Source organism: Calcarisporiella thermophila, assembly GCF_041956535.1.
Source record: "Calcarisporiella thermophila strain CBS 279.70 unplaced genomic scaffold VTP21scaffold_24, whole genome shotgun sequence".
Classification (NCBI taxonomy): domain Eukaryota; kingdom Fungi; phylum Calcarisporiellomycota; class Calcarisporiellomycetes; order Calcarisporiellales; family Calcarisporiellaceae; genus Calcarisporiella; species Calcarisporiella thermophila.
The window spans coordinates 269,142-296,319 of NW_027192214.1; the positions used below are offsets into that span (position 1 = coordinate 269,142).

General features: G+C 40.4%; 11 protein-coding genes across 11 annotated transcripts; 5 read left to right on the top strand and 6 right to left on the bottom strand.

The window, feature by feature from the left end:
* Positions 1 to 111: 111 nt before the first annotated feature.
* Positions 112 to 1,150, bottom strand: VTP21DRAFT_5893 (uncharacterized protein; the record flags this gene model as incomplete). The annotated part of the gene is made up of 5 exons (XM_069396463.1): positions 112 to 280; positions 356 to 411; positions 479 to 565; positions 632 to 881; positions 942 to 1,150. 5 exons carry the CDS (start codon positions 1,148 to 1,150, stop codon positions 112 to 114), a joined length of 771 nt encoding a protein of 256 aa, XP_069247548.1.
* A 728-nt stretch (positions 1,151 to 1,878) lies between these two features.
* On the top strand, positions 1,879 to 4,292 carry VTP21DRAFT_5894 (uncharacterized protein; the record flags this gene model as incomplete). Its single annotated transcript, XM_069396464.1, has 3 exons — positions 1,879 to 2,381; positions 2,463 to 2,635; positions 2,698 to 4,292. The coding sequence occupies 3 exons, from the start codon at positions 1,879 to 1,881 to the stop codon at positions 4,290 to 4,292; spliced, it is 2,271 nt and encodes a 756-aa protein (XP_069247549.1).
* A 317-nt stretch (positions 4,293 to 4,609) lies between these two features.
* On the bottom strand, positions 4,610 to 5,600 carry VTP21DRAFT_5895 (uncharacterized protein; the record flags this gene model as incomplete). Its single annotated transcript, XM_069396465.1, has 4 exons — positions 4,610 to 4,906; positions 4,969 to 5,135; positions 5,201 to 5,356; positions 5,447 to 5,600. The coding sequence occupies 4 exons, from the start codon at positions 5,598 to 5,600 to the stop codon at positions 4,610 to 4,612; spliced, it is 774 nt and encodes a 257-aa protein (XP_069247550.1).
* Positions 5,601 to 5,739: 139 nt separating this feature from the next.
* VTP21DRAFT_5896 (uncharacterized protein) lies at positions 5,740 to 6,144 on the top strand (the record flags this gene model as incomplete). The annotated part of the gene is made up of 2 exons (XM_069396466.1): positions 5,740 to 5,898; positions 5,965 to 6,144. 2 exons carry the CDS (start codon positions 5,740 to 5,742, stop codon positions 6,142 to 6,144), a joined length of 339 nt encoding a protein of 112 aa, XP_069247551.1.
* A 449-nt stretch (positions 6,145 to 6,593) lies between these two features.
* On the top strand, positions 6,594 to 8,344 carry VTP21DRAFT_5897 (uncharacterized protein; the record flags this gene model as incomplete). Its single annotated transcript, XM_069396467.1, has 3 exons — positions 6,594 to 6,977; positions 7,037 to 7,253; positions 7,311 to 8,344. 3 exons carry the CDS (start codon positions 6,594 to 6,596, stop codon positions 8,342 to 8,344), a joined length of 1,635 nt encoding a protein of 544 aa, XP_069247552.1.
* Positions 8,345 to 9,530: 1,186 nt separating this feature from the next.
* On the bottom strand, positions 9,531 to 11,304 carry VTP21DRAFT_5898 (uncharacterized protein; the record flags this gene model as incomplete). The annotated part of the gene is made up of 7 exons (XM_069396468.1): positions 9,531 to 9,689; positions 9,759 to 9,849; positions 9,905 to 10,299; positions 10,366 to 10,659; positions 10,739 to 10,924; positions 10,993 to 11,118; positions 11,188 to 11,304. 7 exons carry the CDS (start codon positions 11,302 to 11,304, stop codon positions 9,531 to 9,533), a joined length of 1,368 nt encoding a protein of 455 aa, XP_069247553.1.
* Positions 11,305 to 11,616: 312 nt separating this feature from the next.
* VTP21DRAFT_5899 (uncharacterized protein) lies at positions 11,617 to 13,959 on the bottom strand (the record flags this gene model as incomplete). The annotated part of the gene is made up of 12 exons (XM_069396469.1): positions 11,617 to 11,650; positions 11,715 to 11,919; positions 11,980 to 12,072; positions 12,133 to 12,234; positions 12,292 to 12,358; positions 12,417 to 12,605; positions 12,674 to 12,812; positions 12,894 to 13,027; positions 13,094 to 13,194; positions 13,259 to 13,511; positions 13,574 to 13,686; positions 13,785 to 13,959. 12 exons carry the CDS (start codon positions 13,957 to 13,959, stop codon positions 11,617 to 11,619), a joined length of 1,605 nt encoding a protein of 534 aa, XP_069247554.1.
* Positions 13,960 to 14,541: 582 nt separating this feature from the next.
* On the top strand, positions 14,542 to 15,252 carry VTP21DRAFT_5900 (uncharacterized protein; the record flags this gene model as incomplete). Its single annotated transcript, XM_069396472.1, has 4 exons — positions 14,542 to 14,730; positions 14,793 to 14,857; positions 14,919 to 15,039; positions 15,100 to 15,252. The coding sequence occupies 4 exons, from the start codon at positions 14,542 to 14,544 to the stop codon at positions 15,250 to 15,252; spliced, it is 528 nt and encodes a 175-aa protein (XP_069247555.1).
* A 248-nt stretch (positions 15,253 to 15,500) lies between these two features.
* Positions 15,501 to 16,250, bottom strand: VTP21DRAFT_5901 (uncharacterized protein; the record flags this gene model as incomplete). Its single annotated transcript, XM_069396473.1, has 3 exons — positions 15,501 to 15,611; positions 15,677 to 15,777; positions 15,833 to 16,250. 3 exons carry the CDS (start codon positions 16,248 to 16,250, stop codon positions 15,501 to 15,503), a joined length of 630 nt encoding a protein of 209 aa, XP_069247556.1.
* Positions 16,251 to 16,423: 173 nt separating this feature from the next.
* VTP21DRAFT_5902 (uncharacterized protein) lies at positions 16,424 to 17,594 on the bottom strand (the record flags this gene model as incomplete). Its single annotated transcript, XM_069396474.1, has 3 exons — positions 16,424 to 16,522; positions 16,595 to 16,979; positions 17,038 to 17,594. 3 exons carry the CDS (start codon positions 17,592 to 17,594, stop codon positions 16,424 to 16,426), a joined length of 1,041 nt encoding a protein of 346 aa, XP_069247557.1.
* A 1,204-nt stretch (positions 17,595 to 18,798) lies between these two features.
* VTP21DRAFT_5903 (uncharacterized protein) lies at positions 18,799 to 26,423 on the top strand (the record flags this gene model as incomplete). Its single annotated transcript, XM_069396475.1, has 20 exons — positions 18,799 to 19,110; positions 19,174 to 19,374; positions 19,433 to 20,003; positions 20,059 to 20,542; positions 20,609 to 20,781; positions 20,844 to 20,938; positions 21,000 to 21,109; positions 21,180 to 21,290; positions 21,349 to 21,431; positions 21,485 to 21,528; positions 21,596 to 22,246; positions 22,313 to 22,405; positions 22,463 to 23,073; positions 23,144 to 23,432; positions 23,489 to 24,547; positions 24,606 to 24,953; positions 25,029 to 25,485; positions 25,547 to 25,638; positions 25,706 to 25,815; positions 25,877 to 26,423. 20 exons carry the CDS (start codon positions 18,799 to 18,801, stop codon positions 26,421 to 26,423), a joined length of 6,441 nt encoding a protein of 2,146 aa, XP_069247558.1.
* Positions 26,424 to 27,178: the final 755 nt, after the last annotated feature.

Sequence of the window (27,178 nt, forward strand, 5' to 3'; positions counted from 1 at the left end):
ACCACACAGACAAAAATGACCATAAACATATACAGAAGGGGAGAAAGAAAAATTTTACAATGCGAAAAGCAAAAACTAAAATTCAACGAAAACAAAGACTAAGTCCACAGCTTAACAAGTGGTGCCTACATATTCAACATCGACCTCCTCCTCATCGTCGCTGGCGCTTTCCTCGTCACCATCGTCGTCGTCATCCTCCTCCTCCTCCTCCTCCTGCTCCCAAGTATCGTCGCCATCCTCTCCTACGTCTCCGCCTAAATTGCTCGACCGCATATTCACCCTGCGGAAGAGTTGAATAGAAGGGGAAAGTAAGCTTTTGGCTCCAATACGAGAATGCACGATTTGCTCTACTTACTTGTCAGAGTCCCCTTGTAGACTCAACTTGGAAAGCTTTATTCGCTGATACTCGTTCTAAAGTCGGATTGAACTCTGTGAGTAGAACATTGGAAATTCTGACCAAAAGATGAGGTAATCATACCTCGATTTGCGACCAGTTCTCCTCCTGTAATTTCATAGACTCGGCTAGGGAAATTGGCTGTAATCGGGCACTTTTGTAGTATCTGGACTATAAACCTCAGGAGAGGTTAGAGGAAGAAATAGAGGTTGAAAGGAAAGCAGATGTGAAAGCTACCTCGTTTCTCTGGGAGTGGGATATTGAACGCTCCTCTCTTTCAATATGTGATTTGAGCTTGTGATAGGCTTGTAACTTTTCCTGTGGAAGTGGGTGTTCAGTGGTCGAGCTGGGGGTTCTCCCAATATCCAAGTTGCCCAGCACGCCGCCAACCTCATTAACGTGATCCGTGCGACCTAAAAGCACTTCAATGCGTTCATTTGCCTGACGGACACGTTCGCCGTTGTCTGGGAGTTGGGCGAGGAGTGATCTGCAAATAAGAAATGTGAGAATACACAATAGCGTGGAGTAGAGATCCAAAAATAATTACGGATTCTGTAAAAGAGTGCGATGTTTATCGCGGAGCTCAAGTAGCTCGTCAATCGAGCACTTATTTAGATCCTTTATATCCGCGTGATTGAGGCCGGCGCCGAAGGCGTTGCGCTGCAATCTGTTGGGATGCGCCAAGCTAGAGTAATGGGCGGAAGATGATAAGCGACGCCGGAATGGTTCAGAACGTGATGAAGGTTGTGAAAACATCAGAATCGGCTGATTAGATTGTTAGAAGAACGGGGGGCGGATAACATATTCAGCATGCTCGCATTGCCCATTCGAGAAGAGCCGCTTTGAGAGATTGGAATTCGGAGCACGCTGCCCTCAACACGTCCCCCACCGGATCGGATTCGAATTGCACTCTGCCCGACTAGGAAAGGCGAATAAGCGAAATTACGTGTATAAATGGAAGGAGAAAAGCCATATGCCAAAACACAGCAAACTCTATCGAGCAGCGAGGCGATTAGCTCCTTCGAGAACGGCTGAAGCCACGCCGGCCGGCCGCAGCCTGCAAGTTAATCTAATCGCGGGCCGTCTCCCTATCAGTCCAGGGCGCCCGACAGCCCGCCGGTGAGCTGGGAATAGTCAGCGTGAAGTGGAGACAGCGGGGGGGGGCGGATTGGAAGTCCGACACGCCCTGAGAGGTGAGCCGTGAAATGTTGCGCGCTTTTCTGCTGCTTTTGTTGAGGAATGTTTTCACAAGGGTGTGTGAGGAGAAATTTTTTCTATCCTTGATCGGCTTCTCTCGTGCAGATAGGGAGGACTCGCTTATTTGCTGTCACTTTTATCTTTTTATCTCTCGCAGCTTTCTTTTTTTTTTAGCACGCTTGCGCTTTTCCCAGCTTCTCTCCCATCTTTGCTTCCGACACCTATCCAAACGCGTTCCTCCCATCTAAGCACCACATTAGCAATACCCTCCATCTCCTCTCGCAATCATGGCTAGTCAACAGGCGCGTCTTGCTCACATCGTCGAGTCCATTAACCGTCCCCCCCGCTCCGTCGAATTCCCCAAGCGCGACGGCAAGCCCGTCTACACCTCCGAAATCTACGGGCAGAATGTCTTCTCGCTTAGCCTTATGGCTAAGATGCTGCCCAAGCCAATCTACTCCTCGTTCCTTCGCCTTTCGCGCGGCAGCCATCAGCTGGATAAGCCCACCGCAGACGCTATTGCCCATGCCGTCCGGACCTGGGCAATGGACCATGGAGCTACCCACTTCACTCATTGGTTCCAGCCTCAAACAGGCAGTACTGCAGAAAAGCACGACTCTTTCCTGAGCTTGAAGACGACATTCGGCCCGGGGAGCCAGGACGTGACCCCAATTGACACATTCTCCGGATCCCAACTGCTACAATCCGAGCCCGATGCTTCATCTTTCCCAAGCGGAGGTATGCGCTCTACCTTTGAGGCCCGTGGGTACACCGTCTGGGATACAAAGAGGTATTGGGATGTCAATTTAAATCCATTGTCTAAAATCAGCCGAGTTCATTGTTTATTTTTTTTTTTATGACAATGCCATAGCCCCATGTTCCTTAGAGCCGGTCCCAATGGAACCATGATCCTCTACATTCCCTCTGTTTATATCTCTTACAACGGTGAGGCTCTCGACGAGAAAACCGTGCTTTTGCGCGCCTCAGAGTCTTTGTCCAAAGCCGCCTGTGAGCTGATCAAACTTATTGAACCCGTCCCCGCTGGTAGGCCAGGCCATTTGTTTTCCCCGGCCGCTTTGTTGTATTGATTTGCTTTGTTTTCATAGGTTCTCCGCCACGTGTCAACCACGTTTACACAACACTCGGAACGGAACAAGAATTCTTCCTTGTCGACCGATCGCTCTATGCCCTCCGCCCCGACCTCAAGATTTGCGGCCGCACCCTCGTTGGAAACCTCCCTCCGCGTCACCAGCAGCTTGAGGATCATTACTTCGGCAAAATGCCCAGTCGAGTCATTGCTGCACTCAGCGAGACCGAGCTCGAACTTTTGAAACTCGGCGTCCCCATCAAGACCCGCCATAACGAGGTAGCTCCTGGGCAGTTCGAAATGGCGCCTATCTTCGAGGAGGCCAACATCGCCGTCGACCACAACTTGTTGTCAATGGACATCATCCACAAGGTGGCCCACAGGCACAAGCTCAAGGCTTTGTTTCACGAAAAGCCTTTCCAGGGTGTGAATGGCTCGGGCAAGCACTGCAACTGGTCAATGAGCACCGACCACGGAGAAAACCTGCTCGATCCCACCGTGAAGCCCGAAACCAACTACCGTTTCCTATTGTTCTTGGTAGCCGTCCTCGAGGCAGTCCACCAGCATGGTGGCCTCCTGCGTGCGGGTATTTCATCCTCATCAAACGAGCACCGTCTCGGTGCCAACGAGGCTCCTCCTGGTATCGTCTCCGCATTCCTTGGGGAACACTTGACCGAGGTCCTGGACTCTATCGAGCAAAACCGCCCGCTGAAGAACTTCTCTCAGCCCGAGTACCAGAGCATTAAGCTGGGTGGCACCGTTCTCGATTTGAAAGTGGCCGCACTGCCCACCATTGCGCGTGATTTGACCGACCGTAACCGCACCTCTCCGTTTGCTTTCACCGGCAACAAGTTTGAATTCCGTGCCGTCGGCTCAAAACAGTCTCCCTCTTTCCCCGTGACGCTTCTCACCGCAGCAGTGGCCTCTGCAATTCAATCCGTCACCAGAGATTTGATTCAACAGAAGGGAGACAAGCCCTATCCCACTGACGAAGATAAGCTTGCAGTCATCCGCAAATACATCGCGCGCACAAAACCCATCCGCTTTGAGGGCGATAACTACTCCGAGGCATGGCGCAAGGAAGCTGCTGCCCGCGGCCTTCCGGACATCAAAAATGGTGTGGAAGCGTTTGCGCAGTTATTGCACCCAGACAACGCAGGAATGTTAAAGAAGATGGGCGTGTTCTCAGACTCGGAATTGCACTCTCGCTACCACATTCTGATGGAACGTTATGTCAAAGACTGGGTTGTGGAAGCCAATACCCTCCGAACTATGATACTAACTCAGGTGCTGCCGGCCGGATTCGAATACCGCCGATCCCTAGCCGAGGGTGCGAAACTATTAAAGGAGGTCGAGGTGGAGGCCAAGCCCGAGTTAGATTTGCTCAAGAAGTTGACTCCACTACTCAATGGCTTGCAAGCTTCAGTTGAGAAATTAACTGAAGCAGTGCATCACGCTGAGGCCGTGGAAGATCTTGCTGAGCAGGGTAAGCGTGCCCATGGCCTATGGGATTTGATGAACGAGGTACGGAAATATGCGGATAGCCTCGAGGAATTGGTTGCGGATAAGAACTGGCCATATCCACGATATGCTGAGTTGTTGAGTTCTTTGTAATGTTACTGGCTCGGAAGGATTTATGCATGAGCCCATGTGATGAATCTGGTCCTCTTTTTTTTTTTGTGCCTGATAAAATTCAAAGTATTTTTTTTTTAAATGGGTGTTTAGTGACTCTTTTTTATGGAATTAAAACTCTACTTTTCTCATTTTCAAGATAAATTACTTTTAATAAAGTGATCCATGGTAATCTTATATAATATTTTAAGCAATATTGTTACAAACGCTTTCCAAACCATTCAAAAACATTAAAATTGCTGGAAGATATCAATGAAAAAAAAAAATATTTACACAAAAAAAAAAAGATTAAATAGCACCTAATCGCCCATCTCAATATCATTATGCTCCTTTTCTTTTTCTACGCCACTTAAGTCGCTCCAACCTACTGATTTTGTTTGCCCCTGAATTGGCAATGGTTTTCGGAGCTGTATCGCAAACTCGTAATTTACCAAAGGGAAATAGGTTGAGAGGGCATTATCGGACGTTGCATCCTGTGTATGGGTATTGCGATTTTCTGCGACAAGAAAGTGCTTAAGGCTATCAGCAGCCAGGCGTGTTTGTGCCTGGTTGATTTCGCGGAGATGTTGGGGATTATCTATTCGATGTACGTACACCTAAAGAGAGAGTGCGGTCAAGATAAAATATTGACAATGGGTACATTTGGTCTAAGGGTTACCGGTGTTCTCTTATACGTATATTGGCTTGGAAATTTTGGTAGAAAGTCAGGCACATATTCAGGCTGATCCTCTGTCATATCACCTTCTAGTAATTTTAAAGGTAGCGTTTGTTCAATCGTATTTTCCTCGGATTCAGTAATTGGAAATATTTTTGCTAAATCATCATCTAGTGGACGTAAAATCATTAAGTCTAAGTAATTATATGATTTGTGAAAATGAAAGATAGTTTACTTGAAATTTCAATGGCTGCTGCACGAAAAAATTCCTCAATGTTCATCTTTTTCAGACCTGTCTCAGTTAAGACATGCTCCAAATCATGGATATTTGGTCGGGACCGATTAGAGTGCTGGGCATACGCGTTCGTTAATCGAAACAACTGTACAATGTCTTATATCAAATCGTAATGGCAGCGGAGCAGCAACCATTTTTCTGTGAATATACAAATCTTTATGACGTAGGATATGGAATAGATCTTACATGTCCCAAAGAGGTCAGAAAGGGTTTCCAGAGCAGATCGTTTAACCGCATCAAACCCAACGCGCTTACATATCAATGAGATCACTTTTTGACACACTGCTGCTGAAACCTCTGCATTGACGGCTGTTAATGCGCCTCGCTCTATTGTGCTCATGGCTTTATTGAGGTAATTGAAGGAGTGGAATTTTAACTAATTAATCAAAAATTGTACTGCGCCCCGAATCCTACATGAATTTCTGCAAAGTAAACAAATCAATATGATGTTTAGTTGATCTTAGAAAATATTTTAAATCATGACATTTTTATCTTCTCTCTCGCGTTCGCTCACCTCTCGCATCGGGTTCACTGCATCAACTGTAAATTTTCAACAGTTGCGCTCAATGAAAGTGCGCTCATCAGTAAAGAAAATGTGCGATGGATGCTCAACAGTTCGTCGTCGTGGGCGAGTTTATGTGATTTGCAACAAGAATAAAAAGCATAAACAACGTCAAGGATAAATTTCGGTATCTATCCGGCAGACAACCCTTAATCTTAGATCAAGCTTGAAGCTATGTGAATTCTCTCCTGGCCTTACCGAATTACCTTGCCTGTTATATCTTTATTTTTGTCTATGGGATAAGGTTTCTATCCTTCTCTCTTTTGTAATGTTATTTCATTTAAACGTTATTTTGGCACGATTTTTTTTTCTACACCTTTGATATATAAATACCTTCATATTTAACTCTTTCAGTCTAGCATATACGAAAGTACTAAATTGTGCTTCCCAGGTCCACTTAAAGACATAGTAGAGGCACTTAGAAGCTTTTAAAATAATTTTTATTCAGTTAATACTGAGGAACTTGAGTTAAGTGATCTAATTACATCTTACAATTAAGAATAATACTGCTAATTAATTTTGACAGTATTTCCTGTCATCATCAGAAGGCATTAGTTGATTGGAGATGCATTCAATATCACATGCGACATGTGACTGTGTCTGATTTCCGACTCCAGGCGAACGGATTTAGTCTTTATATAAGTTCGACCCCCTGGTTCTTTTACTCCCATTTCCCTTGCCTAATTTTTCTTCTTTTTTTATTTTCCCACTCTTGCCGCTCAATCAATAAGACTTTCATCGTCCAATTCAGCCGCTTGAAATTCAAACAACATGAGTTACCTCCCGCTACCCACAGCGCAATTCATTGAAGACGAAGAGCATCAATTCAAGGCTGAAGTAGAAGAGGTGAAACGCTGGTGGAAATCAGACCGTTACCGACTCATCAAGCGACCCTATCCAGCCGAGCAAATTGTTGCCAAACGTGGAACTCTTCGCCAGCAATATGCCTCTGACCAACAAGCAAAAAAACTTTGGCGTATTTTGCAGCAGCATAAGAAAAATGGCACGGCGGTGCGCACCTTCGGAGCACTCGATCCGATCCAAGTAGCTCAAATGGGTAAATACCTTGAGGCTATCTACGTATCAGGGTGGCAATGTTCGTCAACAGCTTCGACGTCGAATGAACCCGGCCCTGATCTTGCTGACTATCCCATGGTAGGTAATCTTGGATAATTTTACCATAGAACACCTTAACTGATTGTTTCTCTTCCCAGGACACGGTACCAAACAAAGTAGAACATCTATTTATGGCACAACAATTCCATGATCGGAAGCAGAGAGAAGCACGCTTGGGAATGTCGAAAGAACAGCGTGCTAAATCTCCTTATGTAGATTTTTTGAGACCTCTGGTTGCGGATGCTGATACTGGGCACGGTGGAATTACAGCAAATATGAAACTGGCCAAAATGTTTGTTGAGCGCGGAGCGGCTGGTAAGTGATATACCTTAATTCTAATAACGACATCACTTATATATTCCATACAAATAGCAACCCATCTTGAGGATATGGCTGGCAACTTTAAGAAGTGTGGCCATATGGCTGGAAAGGTCCTTGTTCCCATTTCTGAGCACATAAACCGGCTTGTTGCATTCCGCGTGCAATTTGACATCATGGGGGTTGAAACTCTGATTATCTCTCGTACTGACTCGGAGGCAGCAACTTTGATCACGTCTAATGTTGATCCACGCGATCATCCATTCATTCTCGGCTCAACAAATCCCAATTTGCCTCCGCTCGTACAGGTTTTGAACGAAGCTGAGAATGCGGGATTCTCTGGAGCCGAACTTGAGGCAAAGGAAGCTGAGTGGATGAGCAAAGCGAAGCTAATGCGATTTAGCGATGCTGTTGCACAAGCTATACAGGACTCATCTGCTGGGGATAAAAATTCCAAATTGAAGAAATGGACGGAGCAAAGTGCCAAGCTTTCAAATGCCGATGCGCGTCTTCTAGCCAAGTCTTTGGGCGTTGAGATCTTCTGGGACTGGGATTCACCCCGCACCCGTGAGGGCCTGTATCGCTACCAAGGAGGCACTCAGTGCGCAATTCACCGTTCGATTTGCTTTGCTCCATATGCAGATCTCCTTTGGATGGAAACTGCTAAACCTATCTATTCCCAAGCAAAGGAGTTTGCGGAAGGAGTCAAGAGCGCGCATCCGGAAGTTATGCTCGCATATAATCTAAGTCCTTCATTTAACTGGGATGCTGCTGGAATGAATGATCAGCAGATACGTACATTCATTGATGATCTTGGCAGGCTTGGTTTTTGTTTCCAATTCATTACTCTAGGTGGTTTCCATGCCAATGCACTGGCTGTAGACACGTTTGCACGTGACTATATGAAACGCGGTATGCTTGCTTATGTGGAACGAATTCAGCGACAGGAAAGGGAGCACGAGGTCGAGACTCTGCAGCACCAGAAATGGTCGGGTGCAAACTACGTGGATGCACTGGTATCTGTTGTTACTGGTGGAGTCAACGCGACAGCTGCCATGGGTAAAGGTGTAACTGAATCACAGTTCTAGTCCAGCCATCGCATCACTTTGAAAACATAAACTAGTACTAAGCCTCTTTTCAACGTCTATACATGTATCTTAATATTGAAACACTTTGGATTATTATGTTATGGTTTTCTCGTATTTAGATTTTTCTTTAAAAAAAAATCCAAATTAAATAGCGGCAAATAAAATGGCGTTTTTTATCTTCACTCTACGAAAATATCTGCTTTTGTCGCCTGGCTTAATTTATTACAGTGAATATGCAAAAGGAAGTTTATAAAAAATTGACAATTGCTACGAATAAAAGTTTTAATAGCAGATTCGTTTAAACTAGAGATTAGTGCTTCCTTCGAAGTAGATAAATTTTTGGATATTAATAATATTTTTGCTTTATTTCTATTCGACTTTTTTTTCTCTGCTTGTTGCCACCCTTACTGTTAGAAGCAAGTCAGAGAGAAATGAAAATACTTGAATGCAATAACTTCATGCATTGTTACCTACATATTGAATAAAATAGGCGTGGCCTAGATCAAGTCAGAATAGTAAAAAGGATGTCAATCGTGCTTTGCCATTCAATTTACTTGTGATATACGAAGAAAGGATAATGTCGATCAACATGAGCCTTGAGTTTATCTAGTAATTAAAGCTATTAAACAGTTCCTGGAGATGATAAGGCATATACAAAATAAGCACACTGTATTTTCTCTACTCGACCCTGCGGGAACCTTGTCAAAACATCGGGAAGAATGCCTAATTCATGATATCTTACATTTTAATCAAGTAAAAATGATATATAATGGTGCTTTTGTTATACATTTTAAACTCTACTTGATGAAAACATCCTTTTCATATATTATATCCTAGAGTATTAACTTCAGATTCCTAGGTATAGTATGAAGATATTCCTCTAAATAATTCCCGATATGCTTACTACAAATATGATGACTAGTAAAAATATAATTAATCGAATTGAAATTGAAAATATTTTGAAAAAAAATTGAAAAAATAAAAAAAATTTAAAAAAAAATTTTTTGGATTTTGAATAATTTATCGAAAATTTTTATTTTCATTGGTTAAAATTTAAAATTTTGAATTTTGCAAATCCCAATCAGTAACAAAATGAAATTTTGTTTCCATTAATTCGGTTTTATTACGTATATCGAGAGCATTAACATAAATGATTTGGTTTTATTTAGTTGTATAAATAATATAACTATAGTTTAGATTTAATCGTATATTTATCGCCTATCAAGTGTCGTTCCAAGTAGTCATTTAAGAACATTCCTTTAGGGTCTAGCCGATTTCGTACTTTGCAAAATTCTTGGAATTTTGGATAGCTTGCTGATAACTGTTCTGGTGTCTGTTTGTGGGCCTGAAAAAATGGCAAAATACATGATACAATTAAGTAATTGAGTTAAAAAAGGTAATACAAAGAGGTTACTTTTGCCCAATGCGGTCTTCCTCCCAACGAATACATGATTTCTTCAAAGATCTTCCAATATTTTTTGTATGGAACGGGTGTACCATAAGGGCTACAAATAAAAAAGTGAATAGTAAAATACAAGGGTTTGAAAAAGAAAGACTTACCGATACATTATGATCCCTATGTAGCAGGTTGGCCGTCCATATGCAGGGCTAAGCCAAACATCATGTTCCTCTCGAACAAACCTAACTTCTACTGGGAAATGGACCATGTAGCCGTTTTCGTTAATTGCATTGCGTAATTGACGTAGTGCTTGGGCAGTCTTTTCGTACGGAATAGCCCATTCATTCACGTATTGTGGAAAGAGGCAATCGAAATTAAATGCTTTGTAAGAATCATCTATTACATTGGCTGGCTGCGTAAATTGCATGGAAAAGTGTTGCTGAGAAATGAATGGTATCAGCGACGGACGGAACCTCGACACATAGAGTAGAAACTGATATAGGTGGAATCCAAGGAATCGACTCTTATACCAAGAAGTAAGTTTGTTTGTTTTCGGCTAATGGACAAATATTATTAATAAATTAGGGCTTGCTCTCAAAAACAGCTATTAAATCTTTGACACCTTATCTGTCCTGTTGGCACGCCAGAGCACCACATTATTGGTATGACAAAACCACCAGAAGCGAACGTGCTCATCTGACTGCACAATTGAATCAAGGTTATCGAGAACGTGATCGAGCTTCTCTGGTGTCTCTTGCACTTCAAGTCGAAAAGCGGGCTCACATTGCAACTTAACCTCCGTAATAATGCCTATACATCCGAGACCACATAGAGCTGAGCAGAATATGTCCTGATTTTCCTTTCTAGAGCAAGTTATACGACTGCCATCTGCCGTCAAAAGGGTAAGCTCCAATACCTTATTTCATTTGATAATATCAAAACTAAAGATGAGAATATTACTATGAAGATTGAACAAAAGCCAAGCATGCTTATACCATAGATGATAATGAAGGAAAGTTAATCCCTGTGCCATGAGTAGCAGTAGATATTACACCAGCAATACTCTGCTCTGATATTGATCCCAAGTTGCTGAGTGCTAATCCATGTTTCGCAAGAATTTCGTGAAGTTGATAGAGGCGTATTCCTCCCTGTACGGTGATGGTTTTTTCTTCTATATTGATCTAAACATATGCAAAAAAATATATTGTAAAAGTAAAAGAAAATATTAATAGGAACTACAAAATCTTACATTTAATACAGCGTTCAACTTATCAGTGTTTATCATGTACCCATCAGTACAAGCAAGATCTGAGGGAGAGTGGCCTGAGCCAATTACTTTTACACGTTTGCCATTATTTCGTGCTAATTCTAAGATCTACATTATATATACAGAGGATAATAAGTCTAAGTCAACAATTCGGCTTGTTTGTGCATTGATTCTTACTTTAATGATTTGATCTTCTGAATGAACAGAAAAATAGTATTCAGGGGAACAGCGAAAAGTGCGAGACCAGTTCTGGAACGATGTACGTTTGGCAATTACAATTAGTGATGGATCCATGATGAAGTATTTTTGTTTACTCCTGTCAAATTATTTAGAGTTTCCCCTGAATTGGGATGTTCAATTCTGAATGGCAAAATTTTATTAATATGTACTAGTACATAAAACTGTCTGTTGGGAAGATATACGGAATTAATTAAATTCCTGAGTATTGTATCGTTCTTATTATCGGTCTTACTAACGCTGAAGTTTTGCAATGCCATCTGCAATACACAATATTGTAGGCTATATATCTTTTATAAATATATTTAGAAGACTTAGGAACAAAATAAGTGTAATCCAAAAAAAAAAAATAAAAATTTGCAAGTGCGTCTATTCCCACTCAATAGTTGCGGGCGGTTTTGAGCTAATAAAATGTTATAACATCGATTTAGTTCTTCATCATATAATTCATATTTGATTAATCTTACCTGACGTCGTAGACAACACGGTTTACTCCTTTAACTTCATTAATGATCCTTGAGCTTACACGTTTCAGGAACTTTGCATCAAACTCAAACCAGTCAGCAGTCATGAAATCAGTAGTCTCGACAGCCCTAATCGCAATCACTTGTTCATAAGTACGCTTGTCACCCATTACACCCACTGCGCGTACGGGCAAAAGGGCAGCATAAGCTTTGAATTTCAAATCATTAGTAAAAATCCGTAATAAAAATGTATGCTTTAATAGGGTACCTTGAGAAATCCTACGATAAATTCCAGCTTTCTTAATCTCCTCAATGTAGATGTGATCAGCTAGCCTAGCAATCTCAACCTGTTGTGGAGTAACTATATATCAATAGCGTCAATTAAGATCACCAGAGTATATCGTTATCCAATGAGAAATACCTTCACCAAGGATGCGAATGGCAATTCCAGGACCGGGGAAAGGATGTCTCCAGACCAGATCATCAGGGAGACCTAAAATTTTACCTAATGCACGAACCTCATCTAAAAATATAATAAATATAAGGATGTTCAACCAAACATATACTTGTTAAAGCTTACCTTTGAAGAGTTCCCTAAGAGGCTCGATTAACTTAAGCTTCATATCATCTAAAAGTCCTCCTACATTCTGTAACAAAGTTTAATTCATTAAATTCTTCAGATGCAAATCCTTTTTAAAAACTTACGTGATGAGTTTTAATAGTTGCACTGGGCCCCTTAAAGCTGATACTCTCGATAACATCGGGATACAATGTACCCTGTAAAAGATACTCAATGCGACCTCCCGTTTCACGATCAATCTTAGCTGCCTCGGCCTCAAATACTTCAATAAAAGTATTGCCGATTATTTTGCGTTTTTTCTCTGGATCAGTAACCTAAAATGCAATTCATTGTGTTTTAATTAAAATTTAGAAAATAGCAACTACTTAATATAAATATTTACGCCTTTGAGTCGGCCAAGGAAGAGTTCACTAGCATCCACAACCTTAAGGTTGATACCCATATGATCCGCCAACTGTTGCTTTACTGTTTGACATTCATTCAAACGCATCACCCCATTATCGACCAGGATAGCATGAAATCTACAGAAAAAGGATCAGCAGTTTGTCAAAATGGATGTTGGAGTATAAAGGTATTCTATGATCGATTGAAAAAATCCTCACCTTTCTCCAATTGCTTCTTTCATCAATTTGGCAGCAACACTGGAGTCAACTCCTCCACTTACAGCACCCACCACTTGGCCTGTTGGTCCTACAATTTTTCGGATGCGCTCAATTTCTTTGTCAATAAATGATTCCTAATTGTTATATGCGAATAATCAATTAGAAGTAGAAGGAGCTATATTATGCTATTTAAAAATTACCATTGACCAATTAGTATTGCATTCACAGATAGTTATCACGAAATTGCGCAAAATTTCCTTGCCATTGAGAGTATGAGTAACTTCCGGATGGAACTGAATACCTAGGGTTTATATTTAAAGAAAGTGTCAAAATATGCTAATTTGTAAATAAAAATATAAATTTACCGAAGAAATGCTTCTCCTCGTGAGCGACAGCGGCATAGGGTGCTGTACGCGTGTTGGCAATGACACGAAAGCCGGGAGCGATTTCAGAGACCTGATCGCCATGACTCATCCAAACTTGGATTTCTCCTTCGAGTCCGGCAAAGAGCTTGTCAATATAGGCATGTTCATTATGTTTAGTGATGTTAAGTAGGGCATGGCCATATTCTCGATGGTCGCATGCCTCCACTTTGCCTCCGAGATATGTTGTCATTTCCTATGCAATGTCATAGAAAGATTAGTGTAGGAATGCAAAAAATATTAAGAAATTAAACGCACTTGCAAGCCATAGCAGATGCCAAGAACAGGAACGCCATACTCAAAGACTGCGGGATCGACACGGGGTGCGTCCTTGTCGTAGACAGAATACGGACTACCAGAGAGAATAATTCCTAAGAAGATAGCCGATTAAGTAAAAGCTACCATTTTTCGTTCAACGGAATGTTTCTCTTTCAAAATAAGATAAATGTCAAAATAAAAATGCAAATACCCTTAGGCTTAAAGCGAAGCTCGCTCATCTTCTGCGTGCATGGTAACAATTCGCAATAAACACCAAATTCACGAATGCGTCTAGTGATTAAATGAGAGTATTGCGATCCAAAGTCTAGAATGAGGACGGTGTCGAAAAGCTCGTGCACCTGAATAACTTGATCTTGCTCAGTCATTTTCGCTTTTGTATTAAGTATAGATGTCAAAATGTTGAGTGCTAAGGATAATGTAAACAATCTCTTCGACCGGAGAGTAAATCATACCAAAAAAGAGTCACAATGACATTTGCCAAAAATATAAAGTAGGCATTGATTAATAGATCATAATAATCGACTCATTATTATTAGTATACGCGTAATTACATCCCAATGATAAATAAATGCTGATATATATATCAACTAAGATGACTTAAAATAAGCTCACATTAATTAAGAATAGATCCGCCTAGGATTGACAAGTGTACCCAGTATCTCATTACAACGAAGTTAGATAATGTGGAGTTTCAAAGAAATCAGGTGATAAAAAATGGATGCCGCAATGCAAGTGATATTGAAAACAGGCTCGCATTATGATTACTATCTTGTTTTAATCTAGAAAGATCAGGGTTAGCTCACAGAATATCATGAGATTTCTAGCGAACTCGTTGATTGCGCGCTTATTCGCAATTCCGGGACCCAATTGCTAAACCCACGTGCCCAATTAAATTTCTCAGCTGTTGTTTCCCCCATTCCTCTCCCATTACCATTAAACAAAGACAAATGCATGCCTATTTCTACGACGAAAACGGCCAGGATCAGCGATTACCTCACGAGCTACAGCCCAGTGTCTCGGTTTCTGCCGAGGAACTCGCCGATATTGGTGTTCTCTCTTGGCAGTTAAAGGGAGAAGATGCACTTGATCGTATTGAGGATGTTTGCCGTGAACGCAACTATAAGAATCGGGATGAGGTAGGATAAATCCGGAAAATATAAAGGTATAATGGCATTATTGACTTGGTATATTTACCTAGATAACAGTATCAAGAGAGGGCCTTGGCGAAGCATACGAGGCTAAGATAAAAATGTTCTTTGAAGAGTAAAATCTCCCAATATTCTTTCTACATTCCAGTTATAGTCAATGCACAATATCTTTATAGGCACATTCATGAAGACGAGGAAATTAGATTCATTCTTGATGGCACAGGATATTTCGACGTTCGCGATGCCCAAGATCGCTGGATTAGAATTGCAGTTGAAAAGGGCGATTTGCTTATTCTGGTTAGTGTTGAATATTCCTCCTTATTTTGCCATTTATCTTGACATTGACTTCAATAATAGCCTGCTGGTATATATCATCGTTTTACAGTTGACACGAATAATTATATCAAGGCTATGCGCCTTTTCAAGGATGATCCTGTATGGACACCTATTAACCGGCCAGCTGACGCGAACCGGTTCCGCCAGGAATATCTGAGCTCTATCAAGGCATGATAACTTAAAGTAGAGCTTAAATATTTTCCAAAGCGGTGTTTCGCTATTGTAGCATATTCATATAAAAAATTTAGTCGATGGTCATATTCTATGATTCGCAATCATCTTTATGAAGCTATAGGTCTATATATATCATTTCGAAATAGTGGAAATAAATGAAATGAATGAGAAGGGAATTTGGCCGCGCTCAACGAAAGAATCCGCATCATCATAAAAGCCAAACGCTTGAGAGCACGTGTACTTATATTTCATTGCATTGATTCTCCTGTACGCGCACTCGTAGGAACTGGTGGTAGTAATGCAGCAGCAACCCTACGACCTTCTTCTGCAAGCATATTATATGTGGAAACGGCTTGCCACTAGCAATAGTGTGATAATTTAATAAAAAATATCGAAAAAATTGAAATTGCAATTGTCTACTCACAGTTGCCATCTGCTCTAACTGTATACCAAACGAAAACAAAGATTCCCGTAGTACAGGTGGAAGGGGAACGAATGTTGCTCCTGTTCCAAATACCAACAATTCTATTCCATCACAGCTATTAGATTCGTATTGTAACTTGATTATCTATCATTTTACCAGGCTTTGGGACGATGGTCTGGAATACAGAAAATGAATCGGGGGTCCATTTTTCAAAAACTCCTCCAACAGGAGAACTTCCTTTCTGCATCTGCACAATTCCTTGTCCTTGAGGAACATCCCATAGAAATGCCTCTTCGCCCATAATTAGGATAGGCCCGCGGAAATGCAGGCGGTTGGATAAATAGAAACCATCACGTCTTACTTGCTCGATTCGAATTCGTCTTATTATATCATTTTCATCAAACATATTACGAAATGATGCTCCGGGAGGCGATTGAGCTGCCTCACTGAATATTTCTGGTACTTTAGTTTTAGGATTATTCTGCCTTACCGAGGAATTGAATGCATAGCGGGTGCTATATATCGGTAATGATCTACACAAAATTCTAGCAGATTTCAATGTTAGGTGCTCCATTCCAAAATTTTAGAAGTCTTTTTCAAATTGGGCCTGTTATAGTCAAAATTGACGTCAACATATAAAAATAGGTTAGAGACTAATATTCTTTTATGTCAAGAGAATGTAAACGGTAAAATATAACAACAATAGAAAATGAAATCTAGAAAACTATAAAATTAATCTTTAAAAGGTCACTTTGTTTTAAACAAATCAAGATATTCTGCAACAAATGTGCGAAGTATGATAGCCCAGTTCGCAACCGTAGGAGGATCTATTGCAGTTGCATTATCCTAATTGATATATAAAGTTGATTAGTAAATAAAAATATCGTACAAGATACTAATACCACGTGATATAATTACCTCCTTCGTATGCCATACGGATGGGAAAGGATAGGGAATTAAATGAACAATAGGAACTCCGCGCTGAAGAAACGGAAGATGGTCGTCACCAATAAACCCACCAAGACTACTGTAGACAGAGTCGACAGAGAAATATGACTCCTCATTGTGACCGCCCTCGCCTGCATCCTCCAGTACTGGTAGCGACCACAGTCGTTTCTCAAGATTAGCAAAATTGTTGAAAAGCCACGAAGTGGTCGGGAAATAGTTGGGTATACGGGAATTTGCTGCTCCTATCAGATCAAGTAGTATAAAAACCTCAATGCCATCTAGTTTCGATGTTGCAGGCATGAAAGGAGTATCTGTTCGAATAATATAGCTCTGATCCCATTTTTCTGCCAAGTGCCTGTATAAGAACAACGGTGAGTCTCCTAATTTCTTATGAATTAAGAATAATTCAATACTTTGAGCCATAAATTGAATCCGTTTCACTCCATTTATCAAAAGCCTCCTCGCCATCAAAAAATATTATCTGCAAAGTAGTGTTTGATGACTGATTAAGGAAACTATCTAAAGAATGTGCTAAGTCAATAAGTAATGCACATGGGACTGCAGAATCAGTAGCTCCAATAAATTCCACATCAGTATCTGGAAAATATTTGGAGTCATAGTGAGCAGCGAGGACCAAACGGCGTGGAGCATCGGGTTGCTTGGTTACGATGATATTGGTAAAGGACTTTTCTCCTAGAGGAGTATGAGCGGTAAAAGTATCATTATCGACCTCCCAATTCAGATTGTGGAACATGGTGGTAATAAATTGGCGAACTCTTTCATTTCCTTCCGTTCCAGATACTCTCGGTACTAGTAGAGGTTTTAGGAATTCTCCATCAACCGCAAGACGTGAGGGTTGTGATAGATCTGCGAGTTTCTTCAAGTTTTCATCGCTTAATACGGTATAACCAACAGTGTACCCAACGAACGCAATGCACGCCGAGAGGAACACAAATAGGTTTGCCCGCATGTTTATTTTATCGTGATTTTTTTTAAGAGAGAAATAAGGATAGCAGGAGCTGAACCATTCAAGCATTCAAAAATGTCATTACTATAAAGAGGCTTAGCTCTCTCTAAAAATACATTTAACTCCAGAAAATTTTAAAATAGTTCGATAGAAGAGAAATAATTCACGTTAGAGACTAAAAATCTTCGCATCAGATCTGACTAAAGTATTGAAGTTCAAATGCTCTCTACACCTCTGTAGTGACTCATTTTTTGTGATTTAGCGCTTCGATAAATTACAAAAATATGACTTTGAGGTAAAACATGAAATATCGTATGAGTTCTATTGTTAAACTTTGTTAAACTGGCACTAAACCATACAAAAAGCCTGTTTGGTGAAAAAGTAGATAGCGTATAGAAGCCTGTTGAAAGGATGGAGAATTTTCGCGATTCCTAAAATTTTACGAACTTTTCACGTATATTTCAAGATTTTTTAAAGGGGAAGGAGTTTATAAACTATAGTAATATTGTAGAAAAAGTATAGGGAAGTGCGAACGTAATTCTTACTACATGTTTCGCTATCTATATGTTATCTATTTGTTTTCACCAGGCGGAATTTTTGTAGGGTAACATTATTTGAATCTCGGATTAGATTACACTTTGATATCACCGCCCACTCCGGGTTGTCCACTAAGGGACTACAGAAGATAATAGGTGATGTATTAAATATCATCGTTGTAAAAGAAAATAATTCTGCTGAGATGTTATGAAATGGGTCTAAATGATAATATGGAAAGCTACGCATTCAATTCATTGAGAACTAAACATAATGAAACATGAGCAAAAACAAAGTAAAATTTATCGTAGCCGCTTTCATTATATTTACATAACTACATATCAGTTTGAAATGCAAGGAATCATCCAAACTTATATGTTGGTATTTTGATAGCTCAAAGCCTAAGAAAAATTATTGCCCGTCGGGTGTTGAAATTTTCTACTGAGTAGTATTACTTTCAGTAGCGAACACGTCTTGATTCAGAGATCTTTGTCAGACCGTTAGATCACTAGTTTCTCTGTGTTAGCTTACTATCTTTATCTATTTTATTGACTCTTTTTTTCTTATAATTGGAAAGAATTGCGCTACGCTCTTTCGATCTCATTTTTTTCAATTTAACGCGGAATAATTACTTAAGCACCCGTTGCGTAGCAATTGAGCGGAATTATTGGTGATGCAGGGTCTCCGATTATCCCGGAGCAGTCTCCCGGTGATGTGCCGGCGAGTGTTACAGATAGCTTTTATGATACTCATTTGTGCCGTTTGTATGGTCCAAACGCAAAATGTAGGTCTTGCCAAGACCGGCTTTGAGAATCTTCCCTCCACGATCTTCTATTTTGAGGATTCAGGAGTCATTCTCTACTTCGACTCATTAAAAGGGAACGTATACCGCTCACCTGATGAGGGGAAAAGCTGGGCTGCTGTTAGTGGTGTTCCTCCCAACTCTGCTATTTCTTTGATCCAGCATCCATTTTCTAAAGACTCGGCAAGTTTCCCTTTTATTGGTGAACATAAGTGCTCAATCTTATCAATCCCACTTTTAATTTAGGCATATATACTGGTGGCAGGAACAACCCACTACAAGACTGAGGATAAAGGAGAAACTTGGCATTCATTTGATGTCCCATTGCCGCCTGCTTCAGAATCTCAAGTTCTAGCTTTTCATGCAGAGCGACCGCGGTATGTCCTCTACTCTGGGACAAAATGTGATCATAACTCAGGCTGGTCAGGCAAATTGTGTCATGATGAGGTACGAATATTTACCTTTTTAAACATGGTATTTATATAAACTCTTTCTTTTGATATAGACATTCTATACCAAAGATGCATTTGATACCCCTCCTAAACTGTTATTATCATATACTTCCAAATGCATTTGGTCACGTTCCACCACCAATTTCCAGAACACTCCTGTGCAGACCATTTTTTGTACTGAGTTTGCTTCTAAAGATAATACGGGTGTGTTTGACCGTGTCAAAGATATTCGTCTAGTACAATCGGACGACTTTTTTGAGTCAAAAACCGTTGTCGCATTAGAGAGAGGAGCTGAAGTTCGCGGGGTGGTCGGCATAGGAGCTGTTGAAAAATTCTTAGTCGCTGCGGTTAAGGTCCTTGAATCAGAAGAGATGATTATGTATGTTACCAATGATGGCAAACAATGGGCAAAGGCCCAATTCCCCTCCAGCGCCGGACCTATTCATGAGCACGCCTACACAGTATTGGAATCATCTGCGCACTCGTTAGTTGTGGATGTGTGGGCTACCAGAGGCTCCTACGGCACACTCTTCTTTTCCAATTCCAACGGCACATTTTATACTAGATCGCTTGAACATACCAATCGCAATAATGACGGAATTGTAGATTTTGAAAAGATACATGGTATATATAATATATTTTATATATTTCGTGTAGCATATCTAACAATATTTATAAGGTGTGGATGGTATTCTCATTGCTAATGTGGTAGAGAATTGGAATATGCTATCTGACCAGTGGCGTGAATCATCTAAAAAGTTGCGAACAAAGATGTCTTTTGATGACGGTGGAAGTTGGCGATATATCAAGAATGTCGTTAATATTCAGGGAATGAAATTCGATTGCCTAAATCAGCATCATGAGGACGAAGGTGAATGTGCGTTGCATCTACATGGGGTTACAGTTCCACACAATTTCGGGCAGGTGTTCGCCTCTGCTTCTGCACCTGGGGTTGTAATGGGAGTGGGAAATGTAGGGCCTAATCTAAAACCATACGATGAGTGCGATACTTTTCTCTCATTCGACGGAGGATTGACATGGAGAATGATAATGGAAGGTGCTCGCAAGTATGAATTCGGTGATATGGGAGGTATATTAGTGATTGCCGATGATGAGAATCCCACAGACCATATCCACTACAGTTTTGATCGTGGCGCTACATGGTATAATTTATATTTTTCGCCCATTTTCATTTCAAACAAATCTCTTATTCTCACGGATTTTTACAGGACTAAATTTGATTTGGGCATCAGTGTTCGTGTTCGCATGCTGACAACCGACCCAGATTCAACATCGCAAAAATTCATCCTCATTGGCTCGTATATAAGAGGTGATCAAAAAGGAGACAGTCATCCTATATACTTGTTCCAAATAGATTTCGAGACACTTAACAAACGGAAATGTAAGATTACCTTTCATAATATGGAAAACCACCACCCATTAATCAAAGCTGTATATAACCAGGTGTTCTTGATGAGAATAATCCGGAACGCTCCGATTTCGAAAAATGGTATGCGCGGAATATGGAGGATGGCCCCGATTGCCTCATGGGTCACACGGTAATAAATAGCAGTATTTAAGTAGAAATTGATCCTCAGCTAAAAATTTTTTATTTGATAGACAGCATATTGGCGTCGTAAAGCTAATGCAGATTGCTTTGTTAACGAGAAATTCAGTGACCCTAAAATTATAGTTAAAGATTGCGCATGTGATGACGAGGACTTTGAGTGGTAAGCCTTCTAGTTCACTTGATTAACGATAAAAATTTTTCTTGATATTAATTGATCATCTTTTTTAAAGTGATATTAATTTTGTTCGAGACAATACCGGCAAATGTGTGCAGATCGGACCAGACGTTGTTCCAGAGTCTGCTTGTAGAAATGCTGGGGATTCGTACAAAGGCTCATCTGGGTATGCAAATAGTTATATTATTGGCCTTACATTTATCTAAAATAATTTTATTTTGAAGTTATCGCTTGGTGCCTGGCAACACTTGTGATAGGGAAAAAGGGAAAAAACTTGATGAGCCTGTTGACAAACTATGCAAAGCAGGTATGTTTATTTACTTAGTAATTTTGCTTCCACTACTTACTCTATTTTTCTAGACCAAGTTACTGCTCCACCACTTGGAGATGTAAATCATAAGTCGGTACGTAAACTTGCTCTCATTTATTTTAATTATTATCCTCAATTCTTACTTTTATTACTCGTTGCAGACTATTTTTTCTCACGGCATCGATTATTTCTATTATTTTGCAAAGTCACCGGTCATTTTACTTAAAACTGTTAACAACCAAGTATGGAGAAGTGAAAATGAAGGTGAAGATTGGACTCAGGTCTTGCAAGATGCTGGCCCTATTGGTGTGATGATAATGCATGAGCATGATAATAATCGTGCTTATTTCTTTACTGAGACGGAGCTATACAGTACCACAGATCAAGCAAAGACATTCAATAAGATTAAAATCCCACTTGGTCCTAACAAACTAGATCTTCCCCTCCTGGATTTCCACCCGGAACATAGTGACTGGCTATTATTCGTTGGTGCAACTCCTTGTCCAGGATGTCATACCGAGGCCTACTTCTCGTCAGATCATGGCTCTAACTGGCAACAAATAGATACATGGGTGGAAAAATGCATTTTTGGGCGGGATGTTGCTTTCAAAGAAACGCCTGAAAGCACGATTTTTTGCTCCTCATATCGTAACAAGGATTCTCATGATGGACAGGATATTCTACTTGGGCATAGTACAGAGGCTAATCCGCTTCAGTTCTATCGTACTGATGACTATGGAAAAAATAAGGAGATATTATTTGATAATGTGGCCGAGTTTTACGTTTTCGAAAAATTCATGACAATTGCCATAGTAAGTATATCAGATTATTTTTTGTTTTTTTTTTCAAATATTGGGTGTTAATGACTTGATATATAGGAAAAGGGCGAGACACTTTCTTTGAAAGTGTCTGTTGATGGCAATAGTTTTGCAGACGCTCAATTTCCCCCTCAAACCCGTGTAGATAAAAACGTAATCTCAAATGAATAGTCGTTTATAAAACTAGATAACAACTTTTGTCTCTTTTAGGCATTCACTATACTCCAATCTACTACTGGCTCCATATTTTTGGACGTAATGCGAACAACCACTCAAAATCGGGAGTTTGGTTCCTTGTTCAAATCAAATAGTAATGGAACATTTTACACGGTTACTTTACCAAATACCAATCGCAATAGTAAAGGCCTAGTGGACTTTGAGAAAATACAAGGGGTAAACGGTATTGTACTCGTAAATCAGGTGATAAATGCTGAGGAAGTCAATATTGGCGGAACTAAAAAAGTCCGCTCAATGATTTCATTCGACGATGGGGGTCAATGGGAACCGCTTCGACCGCCAAAAGAGGACGCGCTTGGTCGTCCGATTGAGTGTCAACAAAAATGCCAGCTAAACTTACATGGTCGTACGGACATCCGAGGGCCAGGTGCCGTCTACAGTGCTGAAGGCGCTCCTGGGTTGATGATGGGTATTGGGAATGTTGGAGAATCGCTTCTTTCCTATGAGGATGGCAACACATATTTAACACGCGATGGAGGACGCACATGGACTGAAATTCGTAGAGGCGAGAGCCTTTATGAATTCGGAGATCAAGGTTCTATTTTGGTAGTAGTTGACGATGAGGGTCCCACCGATTCTCTGATGTTAATATCAATAATATTCTCTTTGTCCATAGAGATTCTTTACTGATATTGTTCCATTTTGATAAATTAGGTACTCGTGGAACATGGGGAAAGATTGGTCTAAGTATACATTCGCAGATACTCCTGTTCGTGTTTCGATCTTGACAACAGAACCAAAATCGTCGACTCTAAAATTCCTTATACTTGGTCATACTATCCCTACTTCTACTCACGAGTCACAGCAAGTAGTTATAAGTGTTGATTTTTCCGGACTCCAGAAAAGAAAATGTGTACTCGACCCTAAAGATGACTCAATCAACGACTTTGAGCGGTGGTCTCCTCGCGATGCGGACGATTCCAAATGTCTCCTTGGGAAGGAGGTAAGTTTTAAAATTCACACCATTCAAATGGACAGTTCATAACTGGTTTATCTTAGATTATATACTGGCGTCGAAAGAGCGAGAGACAGTGCTATATTGGAGATAATTTTGGTGATCCTGATACAATTAGCGAGGGTTGTTCCTGTTCAAAACAAGATTTCGAGTGTGATTTTGGTTATTGGAGAAATGAAAATGGTGAATGCGTTTTATTCGGCTATGACCCTGATCGCCCAGCAAACTGCCCACCTGGAACAAAATATATGGCCAGCTCGGGCTACCGCAAGATTACAATGAGCTCATGTCAAGGCGGGGTTGATCTAGAAAAGAAAGTAGAAAAAGTGTGTAGCGAGACTGATGGAGTCCAAATTCGTACAATGGAGTGGGATACCCTAATGGCTGAGAACTTCTATTTTGAAAACACATCCATCGTCCTAATGCGCACTGTCGATAACCAAGTATACCGCACTGAAAATGAAGGGTATTCATGGACTCGTGTTCTGCCAGAGCATAAGATAATCCGAATTTTGCATGATTCGCATTTCAACGATCGAGCTTTCTTTATTACTGAGGGGACAACACATTTTGTTACCAATGATCATGCGATTACATTTGGTAAAATCGACGTCCCTATGAAACCCAACTTCTTTGATATCCCTATCATTTCTACGCACCCAGAAGAACGTGATTGGCTGATCTATGTCGGCCAAAACGGCTGCGACTCTTTTCTCTCAGAGAAATGCTTCGCCGATGCCTACTATACACAAAATGGGGGTGGTAGATGGGATCCGCTCGGTCAATATGTTCGCAATTGCCAATGGGCTCGTGATGCTAAGTTTAAAAAGGCGGATACTAAGCTGATTTTTTGCGAGTTTTACACTGAAAAAGCCGGTTCACAATCGAGATTTTTTGGAAAAGAACTGGAGCTCTATGCAAGCTCTGACTTTTTCAAGACTTCGCGCGTTGTCTTTAAAAATATTGTCGGGTTTGCCACCTTTGAGGAGTTCATGGTGGTTGCTCAACTTGGTGAATCTTTGCAAAATCTGCGATTACAAGTATCATTAGATGGCGATACTTTTGCTGAAGCTCATTTCCCATCTGGTGTGCATGTTAATGACGTAAGATCTTAAGTATTTTATACTTTAATTATCAATGTTTCTAACTTATACTCATTAGGCATTTACTGTTCTTGAATCCTTGACTCATTCGATATGGCTACATTTGACCTCGAATGTAAAGAGAGGAAGTGAATGGGGTACGATTTTTACTTCCAACTCTAATGGAACTTATTACCGGCTTTCTTTGGATTACGTGAACCGGGACGAGAAAGGTTATGTCGATTTCGAGAAGATGCAGGGTATTGGTGGGATTGCACTTGCTAACCAAGTAGTAAATCCAAATCAAGCCAACATTGGGGACCCTAAAAAACTCAAGACTTTGATAACATTCGATAACGGAAGCAGGTGGAAGCGTATCAAAGCACCTGAGAAAGATATGGATGGCAAGAGTTACAATTGTGGAGAGGTATTTTTTTAAAATTTTATTTATAGAGTTTAGGCTAATATAACTATTTTGTTGGAAATTTCATTCTTCAATTAGAACTGCTTCCTTAATCTCCATAGCTATACGGAGCGACGAAATCCTCAAGATATGTTCAGTAGCTCTCCAGCTGTCGGCCTGATGATCGGAGTCGGTAACGTTGGAGATACTTTACTACCATATCTGGATAGTGACACGTTCATCACACGCGATGCTGGTGTTACTTGGACTGAAGTTAAGAAAGATGCTCACATGTGGGAATTTGGCGATCAGGGAGCAATCCTTGTTCTCGTTAATGATGAAGAGCCAACGGACCACGTTTTATACTCGATAAATGAAGGACAAACATTCCATGAACTAGCATTCACCAAACCAACTGAGAAAGTGCGTGTCACAGATATTGCCACGATACCCGGTGGTACTAGCCGTCGATTTATTGTCTACGGAACCAAAGGCTCTCATCCAACAAAGCAAGTAGCTATACAACTTGATTTCACTGGCATCCACAGGAACCAATGTACATAATTTTTCACCATAATTGGATGATTTATATATCACATCTAAACTTATATTTTTAGGCAAACTGGATCTGGATCATCCAAATGACGACGATTTCGAGCTATGGAATCCAGGCGATGTGAATGGCGAACACTGCCTCTTTGGACGCGAGGTAATTCTTTAGATATTAATGTATAGAAAGGCACATATTTATATATAATTGTATACATATGTATCAGGTAAAATATCACCGCCGCATACTTGGCCGTGATTGCTATATCGGAGAGAAAATGGTGCAGCCAAGAGCTATTATACGAAATTGTACTTGTACAGATGCCGACTTTGAATGGTAATTTATTTAGAGTTAATTTTGAAGGTAATTTTAACTAAATGTATACATATTAATATAGCGATTACAATTATATTCGCGACAGCAATGACAAATGTGTATTGACTCCTGGAGCACAACCTCTGCAACCGACATGCACAGCAGACCAGCTTTATTACTATGAGATGACTGGATATCGCAAAATTCCCATTTCATCTTGCGAAGGAGGCGTGGAGAAAGACAAAGGAAACAAAATATATTGTCCAGGCAAGGCATCCTCTAGTGGCATATGGGCATTTATCCTCCTGCTACCCCTTGGAGTTGCAGGAGTAACCGCAATTGTGTGGTGGTATCGCAAAGGAGGACAAGTCGGAAGAATACGACTACCTGATTCTGTCTACGATACCCCCTCTATTTTCGGGAGAATAGCCTTAGCAGCGTATGGCTTAGTCGTTACATTATTAGAAAAGTTACAGCTCCCATCTTTCATTTCACAGCTATTTGACCGGGTGAGATATACCCCTCTTAGTCAAGAAGAGCCTGCAGAAGTGCTGATGGATGATTACCTTCCTAATGGCCACTCATACGACGATGAGGATGAAGTGGATGAGGAGATAGAAAGGCAGTAGTTCTGGATTTCTACATATTGCGTTTTTTTTCTTTTATCTGGCGGCGTTTAGAGCAACATTTTTATTGATTTGTGACTCTTTCTTGGATTTTATGTACGTGTAGCAAAAACAATTTTACGTTCTTTCATACAAATTATTATTAGCCACAGAGAAACAAGGTCTCAAAATCTTATCATCAAATTCCAAGACATAACAACCTTTTGAAACTTAACAAACAAAGTTTTCCACGACCGTGAGATAAAATCGAGAACTGTTAATTATTGTTAAAACATGATAAATAGGAATATGACATTCTCGCCAAAGTTGCAACCTGCACCCACGCACCGACCTTGTTTCCGTAGGCAAAAGCCTCTATCTATGCTCGCTTTTAGCCCAACGGTCATTATAAATAGCTTGTCTTAATAGTTTTCTTCCCCTTATTTTCTAGCAATTAATTCATCTATTTAGCTCAAACTCATTAAAATCTTATCTCCATTATTTTGAGCAATTATTTATTGTTTTGAATTTTTACTATTACTATGGGCCGACGAAAAATTCAGATCGAGGAGATAGTAGATGTCCGTAGTAGACAAATGACTTTCCTGAAGCGCAAACATGGGCTTATGAAAAAAGCCTATGAACTTTCAGTTTTGTGCGGATGTGATGTTGCCTTAATTATCTTCAATTCCAACAACAAGCTAGTACAATATTCTAACGTAGATTTGAAGAAAATTCTCAAAAGACATAATCAGGTAAGTATAATTAAATAATTTCTT